The sequence below is a fragment of the Phaenicophaeus curvirostris genome, chromosome 1 (assembly GCF_032191515.1).
Source record: "Phaenicophaeus curvirostris isolate KB17595 chromosome 1, BPBGC_Pcur_1.0, whole genome shotgun sequence".
Classification (NCBI taxonomy): domain Eukaryota; kingdom Metazoa; phylum Chordata; class Aves; order Cuculiformes; family Cuculidae; genus Phaenicophaeus; species Phaenicophaeus curvirostris.
Genome location: NC_091392.1, coordinates 15,666,258 through 15,685,769, shown reverse-complemented (window position 1 = coordinate 15,685,769; position 19,512 = coordinate 15,666,258). Strand labels below are relative to the sequence as shown.

Sequence of the window (19,512 nt, the reverse complement as noted above, 5' to 3'; positions counted from 1 at the left end):
GTCAGGCTGAGTAGTGCCACAGAGGAAGAAATTTCTGCCATGGAGGAAGAAATTACTCCTTGAATGGCAGTCAATTTGTTCCAGACAAAGAATTTTGCTGTTAGGAAAGGAAAATGTCTTTTATGCAACCAGGATAAATCACCAAACAGTAAATTATCTCAACTCTACAGAGAACGTCTAGTTTAGAAAGATGTCATAAAGAACAGTTGCTTATAACCTCTTCCTAATTCTATTTAGATAGAATAAAAAGTAATAAGCTAATGCGCATAGCCTATGACAGGCTTACATCAATAAAAATATGTACACAATCGTCTACCAAGCAGCAAGCTTAGAATCAGTGCAAGTTCATGTTGTCAGCAAAAGCCAAAGCTGATTTACTCAAAAGATGAGCTACTGATAAGCTTTGATACTGTGAGAGAAGATGAAAGACAAACCTTGGAGCCGTCCAGGCCAATGACAGTCATAAGACTCTAACCACCCTGCATGATCCTGCACGTACAATTACAAATTGCTAGAAGACTCAGGGAGGCCAAGAGCTTTACAGGAGCTGAACCACAATTTCTTCCAAAAAAAACTAGCCCAAATGCTCCTGACTGAGTTATAGAAGCTCAGAAGTATGAAATCTTTCCACTGTGGGAATACTATTGTAATATGAACACTATAAACACACCACATGAAGCTAAAATAAGTCACTGAAGGGTAGTAAATTGCTAGCCTGGGTTAGAAAATGTGCTTAAAGCTGCCTACAAGCAGATATCAAGTAGTGCAGTGTTTGTCACTCCTAAGAAGGACAGGAGGAAAGATAACATGTTGTTTGCAGAAATCTACTGACTCACTTTGTCCCCTGGCTAAATAGAACCATAGAATCATTTAAGTTGGAAAACACCTCTAAGATCATACAGTCCATTCCTGAATAACCTTCAGGAATAATTTTATTTCAGGGAAATTATTTATTTCCTTTTCTTCAGGGAAATTATTTCCTTTTTTTCAGGGAAATTATTTATTTCCTTTTCTTCTGGTCAAAGGAACAAGCACAGCTTTCCAAGTAGCCTGAGAAAGAATACAATTCATGTAATAGCATGTTTTCTTTTACACAAACAATTGCTTCAACATATCCAAACAGGACACAGCAGAAATGAGGGCTCAAGTGTCGTCACAGACAACCAAGAGCTACTTGTTCAGTTTCAAAGGGCAAAAACTTAAACATGGCTCTTAAGTTCTGTTGAGAGGAAGGGCAAGTGAGCTAACCTTATAATCACGGGATTAATCATGGCATTTTTTTTCCAACAGAAGTATTCCAGTACACTTTAAGCACTGTCCGTCTCAGCTAATGTGTTTCTTCTCTCTTTCTGTACTTCCTTTTTTATTTCCCTCTCCAGCAATGTCTAGCCTCCCTGCCGCACCAGTTGTTTGCAGTAGCATGTCATTTAATTATGGGAATTAGGACTTCCAAAACTGGACAGAAGTTGACCATCTCAAATTGCTTATCTGCCCAGTTACTTATGCATTCCTGCACTGAAGAGTTTGCACAGATAGTGGCATCAGTTACATTTATGCAAGGAAATGTCACTGCAATTGCTCAAGCACAACTGAAGGCACAGCTGGGCAGCAGAACCTTTTGTAGAGATGCTTAAAGAGGAGATGATCAGACCAGAGTTTGCAGAGAGAGAAGGAATTTGGCAATATGAGCATTTGTTTAAATTGTTTTCTGGCTAGTTTAAGTTAACAAATGCCATAGATCAACAGTAAGATCCAAATACCTTTGGAGATCTGACTAGTATCTTGCAGAGCCTGTGTACAGATCTCAGTACAGTCGATCATATTTCATATACATGTATTACTACAAGAATTCCTGTTTCTGTCTCTATTCAGAGTTCTGGCAGCACCTGAGTTAATTTGCATAAGATATAGATGTTTAAAATAGAACTGCTTACCCTGGAAAACACAATGAGCTAAGTCTCACTAATTTTACTTACTCAAACCTCTGACATAGCATATAAGATATGGTACTGTATTTAATAGTTTTTGAATTATAAATGTTTTAACACAATGATTATTTTTCTACTATTATATGAAACATAAAAGAAAGGAAAATTACTTGGAATGAGTATGTTTCCCTTAAGAGCTGTTCTATTTCACTAACAGAACACGCTCCATTCCTATATGCACCAGTAAAAACATCAGCCTGTATCCTGTTCTTTATTTCCACCATAAACAACTGATGTTACAGGCATGTACTGCAATTGGAAGCAAAAATTTAAACTTGGTTGTCAAATATTAAGATGGTTATTGAAAAATCTAAACTTTATGGAACATGAAATTGAAGAAGTGCCATCACTAGCAAGCATAATTTCCACTTCTCATTCTTATAAGACCTGTTTTCTTCTGCTCCTGTACGTGAAGGTATCAGAGCTGTTGACTCAGCATAGCGCTAAGACTACTTTTAATAGTTAGCACATCACTGTAGTATTAAATTGTGGTTATGCACTGATTCGGTCACTTCTCACAATCTGCTAAAGGTTCAGGTGTAGAATAGGAGATTTTAAAAGGTTATATTGAAAACTTTGTTTATAAATGGCCAAATCAGTCTAACTTCTACTGAGAATTTACCTGGTTCCTTACAGCTCTGGATGCAAAAGTGCATTTCAATACTTTTGTCAGTACTTTTACCTGTTTCCCTCTCTCATCAACATACAACGGCAACAAGTATTTGTTTAGTATACAGGAGGCTCAACCTTTAATTCTTTTCAAGAAAAAAAATCATTATTTTAGTACTAATCTATGATTTAAGTATCTGAAGTTGAAAACATTAAATTGCCACCTTGTTCTGTTTAACTGATTGTTTCCTCATCTCCCTCCCGAGTCTACAAACATTCCACGGAAATAAGACAACAGAGTAAGTAGGAATGGGGAACAGAGTGGGGTAAGAAAATTATCTTAATTATTTTTGTTTCCCTTCTCTGTTGTCTAATAGGGTTCTACCCCTTTCTTCTAAGGAAAAAAAAAATCATCTTCCATTCAGAGTCCCAACAAAAAAAGCCAAGTTTAGGTGAGAATGGGAGCAGTAAGTAGAAGTCTGAACCAGCAGTCCAGTATTTCTCTGTTCCACTTTTCCCTTGTGAAATGCAGAAAATAATTAACCACCTCTGTAAAACACATGATATTCTGCTGATCATAATGCAATCTCACAGTTTTTTTCTATTTCAAGGATGTCTGTAAAATGTACTTTGGGTAGGTGTAGTATGGAAGTGACTATTAAAAGGAAATAAAATACCATAAGAAGATTTTGCTCTTTCATGAAAAAGTGTCAAAATCACTCTCTGAAGTATTAGCACTTCCTGTAGACTTCTTAGCACTCTGGGAAAAAAAAAAACCAACCATTTTAAGCAGCTCCAGCTGAATGCCCACTCACCTGCAGGGGCTCAGACTCACCTGGCACCCCTCTGGCTCTGACATCACCTGATCCATAAACACTCCAGGAAAGAAACGGTCTCTCCAGAGAGGTCCAGTGCTGTTTAGTTTCCCTGCCCTGAGACCCTCTTCCCTTCCTGGACTCTCCCCACTACCATTTATTCTCCTCACTGGCCTGGCACATGGCACTCTTTCCTCACCACACCAAGAAATCAAGCGTCTTCAGTGATTTCTCACCTTCTTTCCATGTGGCGACTGTTCTCCATATCACACCTTCCTCATGACCACTTTGATCATAGTTAGCTCTTTGTCTAGCGGACTACTTACAATAACAAATTAGCCTTTAGATGCCACCATGTTTTATTTACAATCAATTTCTGGATTATTTTCAGGTATGGTAAATCTTTGCATTACACATAACCTTTCAACCTTTTTTTTTTTTTTGTGTCTCCCAGCCTCTGTGGTACAAGGCATTTTGATTAGCCTGCAGCAGCTTAACTCTTATTGACAGCCTCCAAAGAATCAAATTTACAGAACTGGTTCCTATGCCCTTAAAGTACAGGAGAATAAACAGATCTAAAGGGCATCATATCTATTACTTTATGTTTGAATGGGATCAGTAATATATTTCACTGAGGTTGTTCATGGTGCTGTATCCGGCAGCATCTAGCCAGGTGACCTTTTATAGTTTAATTTTATGGCTTCTCAAGACTGGTTACACTGTGAGGTTTAAATTGTTTCATATTTATATATTCCTTGCTTTTCATTTAAGGAGGAGACAATTTATTATTGCTAGGAATACGGCAAAACTGCAAGTGATGTCAAGTTGTGCAGGAGTGTTGATGTGTTTGAGGGAAGGAAGGCTCTCAGAGGGACGTGGGCAGGCTGGATCAATGGGCCAAGGCCAGCTGTATGGGGTTCAGCAAGACCAAGCGTCAGGTCCTGCACTTGGGTCACAACCCATGCAATCTAACAGGCTAGGGGAAGAAAGAGAAGCTGCCCAGCAGAAAAGAACCTGGTAGTATTGGTCAAGAGCTGGCTGAACATGAGCCAGCAGTGTGCCCAGGTGGCCAAGAAGGCCAATATCACCCTGGCTTGTATCAAAAATAGTGTGGCCAGAAGGAGTAGGGAAGTGATCATGCTCGTGTACTCGGCACTGGTGAGGCTGCACCTAAAATACTGGTTTAAGTCTGGGGCCCCTCTCTACAAGAAGGACATGGAGAATGTCCAGAGAAGGGAACGAAGCTGGTGAAGGGTCTGCAGCACAAGTCTTATGAGAAACAGCCGAAGGAGCTGGGGTTGTTTAACCTGTAGAGAAGGAGACAGAGGGGAGACCTTATTGCTCTCTACAAATACCTGAAACAAGGTTGTAGTGCGATGGGTGCTGGTCTTTTCTACCAAGTAACAAGCAATAGGACAAGAGGAAATGACCTCAAGTTGCACCAGGGGAGGTTTAGACACCCAGAAGGGGTGTCAAAACATTGGACCAGGCTGCTCGAGGAATGAGTGGAGTCCTCGTATCCCTGGTGTTATTCAAAAGATATATAAGACACAGCACTTAGGGGACATGGTTTAGCACTAGACTTCGCAGTCTTACGTTTATGGTTGGACTCAATGATCTTAAAGGTCCTTTCCAACCTGAATGATTCTAAGATTTTATTCTAAATAGTCCAACATTTGAATAATACATGCCCTCTAGGTTTTCACAAGTGAGTAAACTTCCAACACAAACAAAATGTTCTCCTCTTACTACTCTTCTGTACCTTAAGAAAAAATTAATAAACTGCATACTGACTAGTGCCTGAATTCCTGATAAGTCTCAAAACTAAAAAATGGCCTTTGCTAGAGCATAACAAAAACGTATAGTTCAACAAAATAATGCATATTAAACATTAACAATTGCTTAAGAAAGGAGTTCTTAAAGATTATTAGAAAGATGATAACATGAGATTATTAGAAAGATGATAACATGAGATAACTGTTTTCCAGGAGCTGCCTAGACAAACAAAACATTAAAACAAACAACCCAAGCAACCAGTATTGCTATTTAAGGAACAGGAACTTCCTCCGGCAATCATTCATGAATGATTTATAAACAACATTGCGGCTCTGACTTCATTTCACTGCTTGACTTTACATACAAACAACATGAATGAGATACATTTAACTAACTTAACAACTACACCGTGTATATACCAGATATAAAGCAAAAACATTTTACTTCACTTAATTGCTCTAATATAATTGCTAATAACACAAGCCATACGTTTCAGCAGAGAATTTGCTCCCACCCACGCAGCTCACACATTTCCTCCCGTACAGCCTAGCAGTGAAGTTAATACTGGATTTGTGAGATGAGAGTTATTACCAAGGCAACAGATAGAAATCAAACAGTGTTATGGTTTCACTACAGGCAAAAAGGAGAGTAGAAACCAAAATTAAAAAAAAAAAAAAAGAAAAAAAAAGACAGAAACGTCTCAATAACAACACAATGTTTTGAATATATTTCTTATTTCTTATTTAAATAGATACTTTGTTCTTAAGTTTTCCTCTAGAGTGACAGTCTCACTTTAAGTATGCTTTCAAAACCTGAAGAACTATTGGAATAGATTTTTATCACTTACATATAAATAATCATACTAAGGCAAAACAAAACAAAAAAGTACAATCAGCAGGACTGTTCGCTGTTTTTCAGTGTTTTCATACAAATGTCTCAACAGTCTGGCTAGTTTATCACTGACAATGACCTTAAGTAGTATGAAAAACTGAGAGGCAGAAATAGTGCACTTGTTACTTTGTCCCTGTTGATCACATTTCACTAAAAATAAAACATGTTCCAAATGAGAAGACAGATAGCAGGATTTCCTTTAAAATAACATGGTATGTTAACTCCTATAGAATCCTTTGAACATGCGTCTTTTGAGTATGTTATAAAAATAAATATTAATATTTACAAATTAATATATTGCAAGACTTTGTATTGGTAATAAACAACATGAAAATAACACGAAAAGCATTACACTGAAAAATGTTGATTTATTAAAACAACTTGACTTTGGGTTTTGTAGCAGTTTTAAAATTTTCTTTTAATTGAGGTGTCAGTTAATGCTCAAAACAAACCTTTTTAGTGCATCTGCAACATTTTAAAAATAATAAATAAAACTGTCCGGCAGATCCTCTAGTAGATGGGTCCAGACTGTGGGTAATGATTTGCTGCTCTCATAACATGAAATTTACTTTTCGTTGTGATATTCCATTCTTCAGTATATATTTTTCTAGTCAATAACCCAAGACAGTAGTAAAAAATGACAGAAAAAAAGAAAAATATTTCATGTGATTGCTCTCCAACTCATTGAGTTAAAGATCCAGGTTTAGGGAAGAAGAAAAAAACAACATAAAAAACCCTCACAACTAAACAGGTGTTCAGCACCAGAGAAATAAGTAAACCACTAATATTTAAAGGCCTGTGAAATGGAAAAAAATCCTGTGTTTGGGAACAGAATGAGAGCCTGTCACAGCACCTCACATCAGCACCCTGAACTGGCTTCCTTTCCAATTTGAGAAGGAGCTTCTTAGTTTGTTTTTAAACCTGACAAAAAGTATAATGCAAATAAACATCCGCCTCAATATCATTTAAAGTGTTCGGCTGTTTGTCTGGATTGGTGGGGTTTGTGTGTATGTGTTTGTTTTTGTTGGTTTATTTTAATAACAAATGGATAGATTATGAGAATTATCAGAAAAAAAAAAAGTTGGATGTAAAAGTGTAAAGGAATTCAGCCTTTTCTTTAAAACGTACATTCATCTTCTATTGTATATCTATTCATTCCAACATCAAAAAATATTTCTAATACGTTCTCTACTATTATAACAGTTTAAGCAACTAGAAATGATGAGTGTTCCCTACTTCCCTCAAGATTCTCTTAATCTCAAAGCATTAAACTATGTTCCGATAATCAGTTTAGATTTTACTTAATTTCATCCCATTACTCCCATTATATAACATGCTGAACCACTTCCCTGATCTGGTACTCAAACCTTCAAAACATTTATATCTGAGTTACCTCTTATTTGATCTCCAATACATAAAACAAGGATGTACCTTTCAAAAGCGGCAGCTAGCTAGATTGACAAAGCAAGCAGCTTCTTAAATAAGGCGTACATTTTATAGCTTTAATCTAGCTAACAACTCCATCACGATTCACTGGTTTGTTTCACATCTTTTTTTTTTTCCCTTTAAGTGGCTTAAGGCTGTGATTTTCCTTTTCTGTTTCAAAAGGAATAAGAACACAAAATGCATAGAGAACTGACATTAGTAGTGAGAAGCTGCAGCCTGAGAGGGAACCTTGAAATTTCATGTATGGCATTGCCCAAATAACTGAAGCCACACATTTTTGTTTGTTTGACAATGAATTACACATCTATACTTATAAACTGACTCAGATTAATTTCTGGCCATCACACAAGGTCAGCACAAGAGAAGAAGAAAGACTGGCTTTCTTTTTAATGTTATTTTTAATTGAAAACTTAGCATAGCGTGGTTTATGCTGCTAGCAACACTGATACACAGGTGACTTGTTTTTAATACAGATTTACTCTCGTATGCTAAACATCCTCTCAGAATTACTTCAACTGATAAACTACAGCCTTTGGAGCTAAACCATCACATCTTTAAGCTGCTCAGGTTTTTGTAGGCCATCTCCAACAAGCACACACAAGAATACTTACGAAAAACATTTCACTCTTTAAACAAAACTTCTAAAGCACAGGTGTTGTCTTTAAAACACAACAAATGATACATAAACTTCAATAATATTGCAACAAATGTTCAAGTTTACTGAGCTGCCTTCTTGTGCCTCAGCACACGGTTCATCCATCTAGATCGCTCAGTCTTGCAGTTTGCTGGCTAAGTACAAAACAGAAACAAGGACTCAGGTCTAACTATTCCTTATTCCTCATAGCTCTTGAGGAGGTTTAGAGCTATTTAGACAACATTCCAACTTGATATTTGCTCTCCACATCCCTCTTCCTGACTCTAAACACCCATACTTGCTACCACCCCACCCTGTTCTCAGGATTTGCGCAGCTCACATTAATTCACAGCAGATGCAGCCAGCAGCCCATTTCCTCCTAATGGAGCAGAGAGTTTTGTTTTTTTTTTTATCTCAGACCTGCTGCATTTCCCTAAGTCAGCTAAAGTTTTGTTTGCTTTTTTAGTTCTTGGAAATAGCTGTTGGCATCCTGACAGCAACACATTTGTGTTTCAACCACTTCCTTGCAGGTTTACTGAGGTACACTCCTCTTACCAGGTAGTACACTCTTCCCACATTGCTGTTCTCTAATGACTGAGAAGAAGAAATAACATCAGAGCAAGGGCTGGAGAAACTATGGTCAGACTCCTCCTTGACCTACATCATGGAAAAGGGAGGAGAAAGAGGGAATAGAAAGGACTGACTCTGCCAATATGGCCATTTCCCATCTGCTGTAAATACTGTCTGTGGTTCCTGTAGCCAGCATTTAACGAAAGGGTGTTTAATATTTCTACTACCTGCTCCACCAGCGTCTTAACTGCTGGCTTGTTTCTGCCCAGCCTACAGCCCTGTACTTCCAGCAACACTTTGATGTCCAAATCAGACTTCGTCGGTGGTCAGAGTTCCAAAGCCACCGTTTCTCTCTTTAGGCCGTGTGATAATTTTCCAAATTCAAATGGAAAGATTTCCACAAAGAAACTAACTGTTCAGTTCAGCCCTGACAAATTACTGGGGAAAAAATAATTTAAAAATCTGTGTTGTGCAGCTTGGAAAACTTATAGCATAGGCTGGTTTCTAAGCAAGAAACTAGTATTCAATAAGAACAAATTGGTGACTATCAGCTGTTAAAGCTTCTTTTATTTTTAATACACTCTTTATTTTGAAAGAAAGAAGCTCAGCTGTGATTTCCTCCACTTGGGGCACAACAACCCTGTGCAGTGCTACAGACTAGGAGTAGTCTGTCTAGAAAGCTGCCTGGAGGAGAGGGACCTGGGGGTGTTGGTTGACAGCAACTGAACATGAGCCAGCAGTGTGCCCAGGTGGCCAAGAAGGCCAATGGCATCTTGGCTTGTATTAGAAACAGAGAACAAGTCTTACGAGGAGCAGCTGAGAGAGCTGGGGTTGTTTAGCCTGGAGAAGAGAAGGCTGAGGGGAGACCTCATTGCTCTCTATAACTACCTGAAAGGAGGTTGTGGAGAGGAGGGTGCTGGCCTCTTCTCCCAAGTGACAGGGGACAGGACAAGAGGGAATGGTCTCAAGCTCCGCCAGGGGAGACTGAGGCTGGACATTAGGAAAAAATTCTTCACAGAAAGGGTCACTGGGCACTGGAACAGGCTTCCCAGGGAGGTGGTTGATTCACCTTCCCTGGAGGTGTTTAAGGCACGGGTGGACGAGGTGCTAAGGGACATGGTTTAGTGTTTGATAGGAATGGTTGGACTCGATGATCCGGTGGGTCTCTTCCAACCTGGTTATTCTATGATTCTATAACAGTATACTGCCTATGGAAGGAAAAGGGTTCCTGAATCTTCAAAAGTTTCAAAATACGAGTTTGGGTTTCATTTTCCTTCAAGTACTATGAAACTGATACAGGCAGCTTCCATAACTCTCATTTAGACTATTTTACATTGAGTAATATGAAATTACTTTATTTATTAACTACAATTTGTTCCCATCAAGAGCTGTTTTAAGTTAATATTATTTCTGCATAGTAAATACAACAGAGACATTTGGTATAACAGGAGACACCTCTCCTAGAGTTAGACATCTGTTTAGTCGTTTTTCTGAAAATATTTAGTGTTTTTCTCAAAGGTATTGGTATGCTAAGCCCAAAGATGCATCTCTTTTCTCCACTAAAGTTTTTTTACAGGATGAATTTGCATGCAGTACTATATTAGGCATCTTGCAATAGGAAGGAAGGATAAAAATAAGGGTCATCTCTCCAGAAAAAGTTATTGGAAGGATTTATTAAAATCTAATAAAATATGTAATGGATTATTATCTCAAAAGCAAGTGGACCTGCAACACTGGGTTTCCTTTTGTTTTATTAAACCTTTTCTAAAGCCTAAGGGGGAAAAAGGGAAATTTAAAAGAAAGATATAAACTAGACAGTTCACTCACAAAAAAATATTGAAGGACAAAAGCCCAGGCAGGCAGTAGCCTTAATGTCCTGGAGTCATCAGAGAAAATTAGACTTGTTAATATCTAAGTAGTCTCAAAATTATGTTCACAACATTACAAAGTTTGTATCTAAAAGGATATTAATGTAATTGTCCGTCCTTCAGTCAGACTTAGAGCACAGTCGGGTCTGAGAGTATTCAATAAACAACTGAGGCGACAAGTTACTGGCCATGCAAAAATAAATGCTACACAGCAGTCTGCTTAGTAAGTACTGTGGCCCAATTTAAACCTAAGTAGAGAGACAACAATAGAAGATACATTGTTCTTCAGTAACTGCTGTGCAACTTGGATGACCTTTTAACATTGCCTAAGTTTTGGGGTTTGTTTTGTTTGTTGGATTTTTTTAGGGTTTCATTTTGTTCTTTATTTAAATAAAGTGTACAGTTTTCTGTATTTTGTTTTAAACTGCACAGCCAGAGAACAAAATAGAGCAGTGCACAACCTTAAAAATTAATGCTTGGATACAAACCATAAGAAAAATGTGAACCACCATTACGTTTTGCCTTTTATTTACAGATCTCAACAACTATTTTTCAGTATCCAAATCAACAGTAAAGTCTCCTCTCAATGATCAACTTATTCATAGTAAATCTGGCATATTTCTTAAATACATTAATAATATCTCTCTATGGCTGCTGGTGCTGAAGAAATAGAAAAAGTTCCTACTACTTGCGCTACAATTCACAAAAAAAGGTATTAATTCAATGATCTTCAACAGTAAAAAGAAGGGTTTATCTGCAGTTACTGTTCTATGTTACTTAGTCAGTATTTAATTTAAAAAATGTTTAAAAACTGGAATTTAATGGCAAGTTTCTCAGTCTTGACCTTCACCATTCCTCTGAGGGTTGTCACAAGTCCCTCTTGAGGCAGCCACCTCCAGAAGTAGAAGTACCAAGTGCTGCTACAAACCCTGCTCGGTTCTAAGGCTACAGAGAGATGCACACTGCCCTCACACTTGCTCCAGTGAACAGAAGCCAAGGTTTACAGCTCCTCATGGGTTCCAGCTCTGCAATTGCTGCACAATGGGCCCAGCTATTAAATCTGTCAGGAAATGTGCTTTGCTTCCATTAAACTCTTCTCTAGCCTCTATTAAACTCCAGAAGTATCCTGGCTTCTTTCCAGGCTCATTCCTGTTCCCTTTCATTCTCTCATTTACATTCAGTATGATGTGTTCACTTTTCATGTTAATTGTTTTAATATTCTTATCTTCAAATCTTCAATTTCCACTTGTTACATAACTCCTCTTGTCCTCTTTTGTCTTTTTCTTCTTTCTTTTATCCAGCTGTTTTCCTTTTCTCATTACTCTTGAGGTTTTTTCTTTTTCCATATAGTATTTTCTTCAGCTCTATTTCTTGCCAGCTGGAAAAAGATGCCTCTTCTTATCGACTCATTTTTTTTTGTTCTTTTGTTTGCTTGCACAGATTAAAAAGTAAGACTGTTAGAGTTCAAAAGCATCTGTGGATCAAATCCAAATGCCGATACATTTTACATGTGGATTCATTTAACTTTTAGGAGATTCAAAGGTAACTTAACAATAAAAAGAGGAGTAGAAACTCCAGGAAAGGCCACAATACCTATGTGCAGTTCTGACAAGACAGTACTGAACTCCCTACAATTATCATAGAATCACAGAATGACCAGGTTGGAAGAGACCCACCGGATCAACTAAACTACTGCTTAGTATTCAGGATAATTTCAGATTTTTTCCCAAAGCTTTCTTCCATGTGTTGTTTTTGGGGTTTTTTTGACTGCAGTGAAGCTGCACAGTACCAGGAATGTTTTCAAAATCCTAGTCCTGCAGGAAAACATGAGCACATAGCTAAAACATCTATGTACTCTATTGAATGTTTTTCACCAAACAATTTGATACAGTCAAATCCTTCAAGCCCCTCTTCCTCCCACCCCCCAGTACAGGAATTTCTTCCTTTTTTAAATATTATTTTATTTTTCAAAGAAACTGACAGGAAAAATTAGCTTTGAGTTTTACCTTAAAATGGTTCTCCTCCCCCAGGTTTTAACTATGGGCACTGTGGGCTTGAAAATATCTGCAGACCACTGTTTTAACAATATTCTGTGATATGTGACTATTAAACAGCTAATTAGGAGTTACTGCTATCCTGGAATAGAATTTCCTTTACAAGGCCTTTTTCAGTCTGTCAGCCAGATTGTTCACTCCAGGCCTGAAGCACCGAGCCTCCGTTTTCAAGATGCGAAAATACCAGAACGATAAGAAACTGAAAAGTTAAACCATTTCAGAACTGCTCATATCACTGTGAGAGATGCTTGTCTAAAATTCTATGACTTTATCCTTTATAGGTCAGTTAAGATGTCAAAAGGCATGACAAAAGGAAGCGTTTTTTCTACTTCAGGCTCTCTATCAAACAGCAGTAGTTCTTAGGTAAAAAAGGAATCAAAGCAATAGGTCACTAAGCTTTATCCTTCTACGCTAAATTTATCACATTAGAATTTGTTCCTGTGAGACTCACAATCTCCTTAACCTATTTTTATATTTTGTTTCTCTTTCAGATCCACCTCCTCAATGCAGAGGTTGCTCAGCATGTCGTTCTCACCACTTCAAAACCAACTTGTTCATGATGAGTTTCTGGTTCCTCATGGCTGGATGTTACGCACGTTCATGGTTGATTCAAATAGAACATGGAACTATTTCTGTGCAAAAACTAGATCAGCTTATTGCATGATGGGATGGACAGAGCTCAGTTCTCAACAACTCTTACAAGTCTCCTTCTAGTTCTTCTCTTCCCATCCCCAAGAGAAATCCAAATACACATGGACTTCATTGTTCTCATTGGCTTCACTAGTGATATCCAAAATTTAACCAGAAAATACATGACAGATTTCTGAACTCTTAAGCATGGAAGCTCTATATTTTTGTTGCTGTCTCCAAGTGTTTCTTCTGCTTTTTAAGATCTCTTCTACTACTGAGCACACTCAGTGATGTTTTTTAGACCCTTGCAAAATTCCTCTACACAATTCCCTGTCTCTAACACCCATACTTTTTGATTCAAACTTTTGTTTTCTTAAATAGAAGAGTTACTCAGTAAAGCATATACAAATGGGAGAAGTATTAAATAATTACACAACTGTTTTCTTCCTTACATTTTCATTTCACTTCCCTGCTTTGTGATTTGATTATATTTTGAGGTTTTTTTAAAGTGAGATTTTCAGACACACACGAGCTCACTCCTATGGCCTCACTTTCTTACAGTAAAATCCAAGATGTAATAAAATCTTTTACATTAGAAATAGTAGAAAGCCTCCAGCTAGCAGATTAAAACAAATTAAGGCCCCTTGTGGGTGCTGCATGTTAACTGGTTGCAGTGTAGAAGACTCCCATGAAAATACATAAGGAGAAAGGGGGCAACCAGAGGCTAAATTCTCTGCCAGGGAAATTCAGGCACCAGCGAGTCAGGGTCATCAGCCTCTTCTCCTACCACCTAGAAAGGGCTATACTAAGAGAACAGGATTCACAGCAGCACCAAAATTATGGTGAACACCAAGCATTTTTTTTTTTTTTTTTGGTAAGAGTTTGCAAAACCACTGAAGGAAAGACCATGCAATCCTACAACCTCCAACCATAATCAGTGCCTGTTTTCCTGCTGCAATGGAACACCAATTCCAGAATGACATAACCAAACATTATGGAGAGGAAAACAGTGCTTAGAAAGTTAATACAATTTGACAGTTCCTTAAGATACCATTTAATTACTACATCAGAAAGCAATCACCGATTTCTATGTAAGCAAACCACAGCTGCTTACTTCTATTTGAAAAATGTTCTTTCATACGAGAATGTTTGTCTTGTATACCTGATAACTAAAAATTTAGTTATACTGGATTATTGAAAAAAATAGTGGATATTGAAAATAGTTTACAAGCTAGTTTACAAGCCAGTCCTTTAACAACAGTGCCTTCATGTGTTTATTATAGGCATTTTCTTATTTTAAAGCTAAGATTCAACTATGTTTTATAGTTGTAATTCTGTCCTCCTACACATCCACAAGCAAACTAGGTCAATTCAAAACTATTTGCAAAACCTCCTACACAGAAAGGAATTTGAGATTTTAAAGCATATGAAGTTTCAAATTAACAAAGTCAGCCTACCAGTATCATAAAACTGTGAAGTGTTAAGGCATCCTGAAGTAGTAAGAACTAAAATGTGAGAATGACTGTCCTTGTCTTGCCCAGAGGTTGCATTCATGTTGTGTTTAATTACACTTTAAATAATGTTTATTATATAAGTTTCCTTAATTAACTCCTAAACTTACTTCTAAATTTGGCACCCGTAACCTCCTGTGGCAATAAGTCCCACTAAGTAATTATGTGGTGCATGAAAAAAATTACTATTTTAAATCTACTGCTGTGTAAGAGCCAGGAGTCATAAAAACTATGTTATAAGAAATGGTGAATAATCATGCCCTCTCCATATTCTCCACATTAGTTGCTTTATACACCTCTTGTGTTTCTTCTGAACTCCTTTATTTTCCAAGCTGCAGAGTCCTAACCATCCTGTTCAAATACGGGCACCTCCCTCCTCATATATAACCCGGTTTATCTGCAATTGTACTATTCCAGACTGGACATAGATATCATCATGATGTTTGTATAGAACTGTAGCACATCTTCAAGACCTCTTTTTTGAGTAGTAACAATTTAGACTGCCATGCATGTTAATTAGCCAGATCCTTCCTGCAAGCATCACTGTATAATATTGTATAGCTAATGCACTTGCCATTTTATTTATTTGTTATGTTGTGTTATCTGCTTGCAATTATTCATGTTTATATATTTGAGGGTCTTAATATCTTGAATGGTGTATGAGTACAAGCTGGTAATTTGCTTTTTAGCTCCCTCCACAGACTTATTAAAGCAGCAAAGATCTCCACGCAGATCCCTGTAGGAGTCTACTCTTGGCTTGTGATAACTGATCTTTATATTCCTTCTTTTTTTTTTTCTTTCATATCTTAAAAAGTTATTAACATGAGAGGGCTTCTCTCTTATTTTTGTGACCATCTGGTTTCATCAAGAAACTTTGGCAACAGATGTCATGGACCAGGATAATTAGTTCACATGGGATATATAGTTCTACCCTGCCCACGAACTCACATCCAACTGAATTGCAAGTTATAATCTGTCTACAACAACCATGTTGGCTCTTCTTTCTTATTTTATGTTCCCCATGTACATATTCATCTTTCACATTAATAAACAGACATCTTCTCATGTGATGCTATGACAGTCTTATTTAATTTTGATAAGGACAGAAATAAAACTCTCTGAGCTGTACCTTCACACAGATAATGCTGTGTTTCTGAATTCAGTGATTATGCATTCTAATTACTCCAGATCTGTTGGCCCTGATTAGTCCAGGCAATTTGTTACTATTCATTTTGATCAGCTTGTTCTACAAGTTTTTCCCCTAACACTTGAATCTGAAACAGACCATCTGAGATATCTTAAGTAAGCTCCAGTGCAGGAAGCTTCGTACACCCTCCATAACTGCAACAAATGCAAAAAGAGTCTTCACAAGATTTGCTGCTAAAGATTTACCGTCTGCCAATGTTATCACAATGTCTCAATCTTTACTGGGCCTAGAGGCTATTTGGTCCCTTGCTTCTGATGTGCCTGAAGAACTCCCCAAAGCTCTTTCAGTACCTATGTTCTGGTTTTCACATGTAACAGTTTTGCATTCTCACATTTTCCACATTTGGTTACAACTTCTACTTCGGAAGGTCTCTCTTTACCTGTTACAGATTTCCCTCCTATGCAGTTTAGCAATACTGAGTTTGAGTTTTTTCCCCTCATTGTGACAGATGCCAGATATTTACTCTAACATTTAATACAATAGCTCTTGATACCACTAAAAGCTTTATTGTTTTAGGAAACAGTTAAATGGAACAGCTAACTAGCTTGCTCCCTTAGGTGTATTTCTCTTCCTAAGATGTTACTGCACTATATTTTATTTGCTCTTAAAACAATGCAGAAATCCTATTTGTTACAGTTACTCTTTTAGGGTAGCTCAACAGTAATTTAATCTTAAACTAGGTCTTGTGCATTGCACATTTTTCAAGAGATACTCCTCCTTGTGAGCTGACAGCCTATCAGAAAACCCAATATGTTTTTTCTTCACTTCTACATTTACTGAGTCTTTGTATTAGTAACAGAACCATATAATAAAAGGAAATGCTTCTTACCCCAGCATCTTACCTCCTTTAGCACTTCACAGTAATTTTCCATCTTGTTTACATGGCCTACAGTCTAACCCTCACCATGATTTGATCTATTTGCACACAAATACAAACTGTAAGTGCACTTCCTTATTTAGACATATATAGCTTTTGCCATAAACTTTAACATATAATAAGACATCTCCCAGAGCACAGTTTGCATTCTCAACTCTGTATAAATGTTTGCCTTTAGATTATCTACCAATTTTGAGACACCAAATATGTCAATACCTGGATTTCAAACAAGCATTCCAGCTCTCATACTCAATTTTTCACATCCCGGATTTTGTCCAGAAGTCCATCTACAACTGCTCCTGGTCTAAGAAACTTTGTCTTATACTTTATAAAGAGAAGCAAGCAGTAAATACATACATGACGGTGTTAATCCCTGACAGTTGTTGAAACATCTGCAGACCACAACCCACAATTAAGGCTCTTCGAGTTGGAGGGTATGTTAGCATTCTGCAGATCACAGGTCCAGCTTAAAAAAAAACACAAAAACAACAACAAAAGAATACATAATAGTTCTTAAGTGATCACTATCAAGACAATGTTTCCAGGTATAACAGGCTTGGCACCATAGTTTCAAATAAACTTGGATTATTTCAATTATTTTTTTTAAAACTTGATCTTTTCAGTTCTGCTTTTCTGCACTGTACTACAAAGATGATTTTCAGGATGCCGAGGAAAAAGAAATTAAATAATTTTTGTACATAGTATATACTACTGGTGGCAACTGTACAGCTCTTAGATATCATATTAACAGATTGCACATCTGCTGTAACTCAATGTACTCAAAGTTATCACAAAATATTGTTGTTGTTTCCTTTCTAAAAGCTCCCACTGTTATTGAGAGGCTATTTCAGAAATGCCATTGCTCGCTGCTCATATCTGGACCTTGCAGATAAAGTGTTCTCCCTAGTCCTCCAAAGACCCCATTAACACAAACTGCTTGCAAGTGTGGGTACTTTGAAGGTGTGGGATAGATCAACTCTGCACAGCTCTAAGTTCAGCAGAGGGAGCATAAATTAACTATTTTTTTTCTACATCTTTGGTAGCAATGTTATGAGGCTGCATTCAGAAAGCAGGGAAACAGTTTCTCAGTGAAGAGAAACCCCAAAATTTCTGGCAAGCAGAAGTTTTTTCCTCTTAATTTTAATTTTTCAAAGCATCCTATCAAAAAACTTAATACAGACAGCTATATGATATCAGGCAAAAAGTTTAAATGCTTGACTCCCTTATTTTCTTGAAATATGCCAGAGTGGCATTCAGGGCAGAACATACTATGGTGAAGACTTCTGTGTTTTATACATCTTATTACATTGGTATATCCATTCAGAACACCCAACATAGATTGCAGTACATTTAAGTCAAAATAGTTGCCATTAAAAAACGGAGGTGAAAGTTATCTACATTTTCACATTTTTAAGTCTTTCCTGAACATACAGAAAATTTTAAATATGTTGATTCATTATAAAAATCTATATGGGTCTGTTAGTGAAGAACAACTTATATGTAAAGAGTTTGAACTGCAGAAAGCTGGAAATATGTGGATAGTTTCAACAGTGGAACTCAGAAAGGGGGTTGAGATAACATTTTCTTCATTGAAAGATATTTAGACCTGCCAAAAAAAATTATTTTCATTTTTAAATTATGGTATTTCTAATTCATATCTCAACTGTATCATCGCTTAACTTTACTACTTTACTATTAACAGCAGAATGCAGGCTGATAAATTCTCCAGCTGGTTTCCGAGTAACATCGACATTCTGACAGTGCACAGTCCCACCGGTCCGGACATACAGCTGCAACACCACCTTCAAAATGCCTCTATTTCAGTAAATACAAGTGACAAATAGAGCCAATTTATATATCTGGTAAGATATTCTTAAGCAAGACACCACTAAGCAGACCAATATATCAAAGGGTTCAGTAGTCAAAGTGGCATTGCCTCAGAGGAACAACAAAACCAGCACCCACTGTCCGCCAGGAGCAGTCTGGAGCTCAGACATACTCTTGGATTTCTGCTTGATTCCAAGCTTCACAAAGTAAAAAGAGTTACTAACAATGCAACCATGAACTGTAATACATAAACAAGAGCCCTCAGGTTTTCATATTCGACACCACACCTGAGCATGGAGGTTTTGGGCATAAAACCTTTTTCTCTGGCAACTGATTCTGCAGCATCTGTCATGAAGCCAGGCTCCTGAATGCCTAGGAGAAGTCTTCTGTTCTTTATAAACTTTCTATAAAGTCCTTAACGAAGTTCAAAATCCACCTTTATCTTCAAAGGACCTTACAGTCAACCTAAATCTTGAAGTCTACTATCAATGACTATGCTCATCGATTAAGCTGGAAATCTACAGTAGGGGCTGTTAGGAACAGAAGCAGAAATGGCCTAAGGAATCAATGCCAAGTTTTTAACAACTCCTGATCCACTCAGACATTTGATGAAAGTTATGTAAAACTCTGTTCACAATGTGGTATTATACAAAACAATTCGAAAGATGGCATTAAAATGAATAGCTAGAAAGGAAGGCAGCTGCTCCCGAACAATGGGAGCATCTCAGAGGGAGTCATGAACTCTCAACAGAACTTCACCACACATGTCAGTTTGTACGCCTGAAGTGGGGCTCTGCAGAAAGTTTAAG

The 19,512-nt window shown here is 37.4% G+C and overlaps 1 protein-coding gene across 2 annotated transcripts in view; it reads right to left on the bottom strand.

Annotated features, from left to right (window-relative positions):
• Positions 1-19,512, bottom strand: part of SLC2A13 (solute carrier family 2 member 13) — a 292,776-nt gene that overhangs the window by 201,461 nt on the left and 71,803 nt on the right. For both annotated transcript variants that reach the window (XR_011336699.1, XM_069849820.1), the window contains exon 4: positions 17,234-17,342. Coding sequence is in view for 1 of the 2 variants with exons in the window: in XM_069849820.1 (XP_069705921.1) it covers positions 17,234-17,342 (109 nt within the window). In the remaining variant the exon portion in view is untranslated. The remainder of the gene's footprint in view (positions 1-17,233; positions 17,343-19,512) is intronic.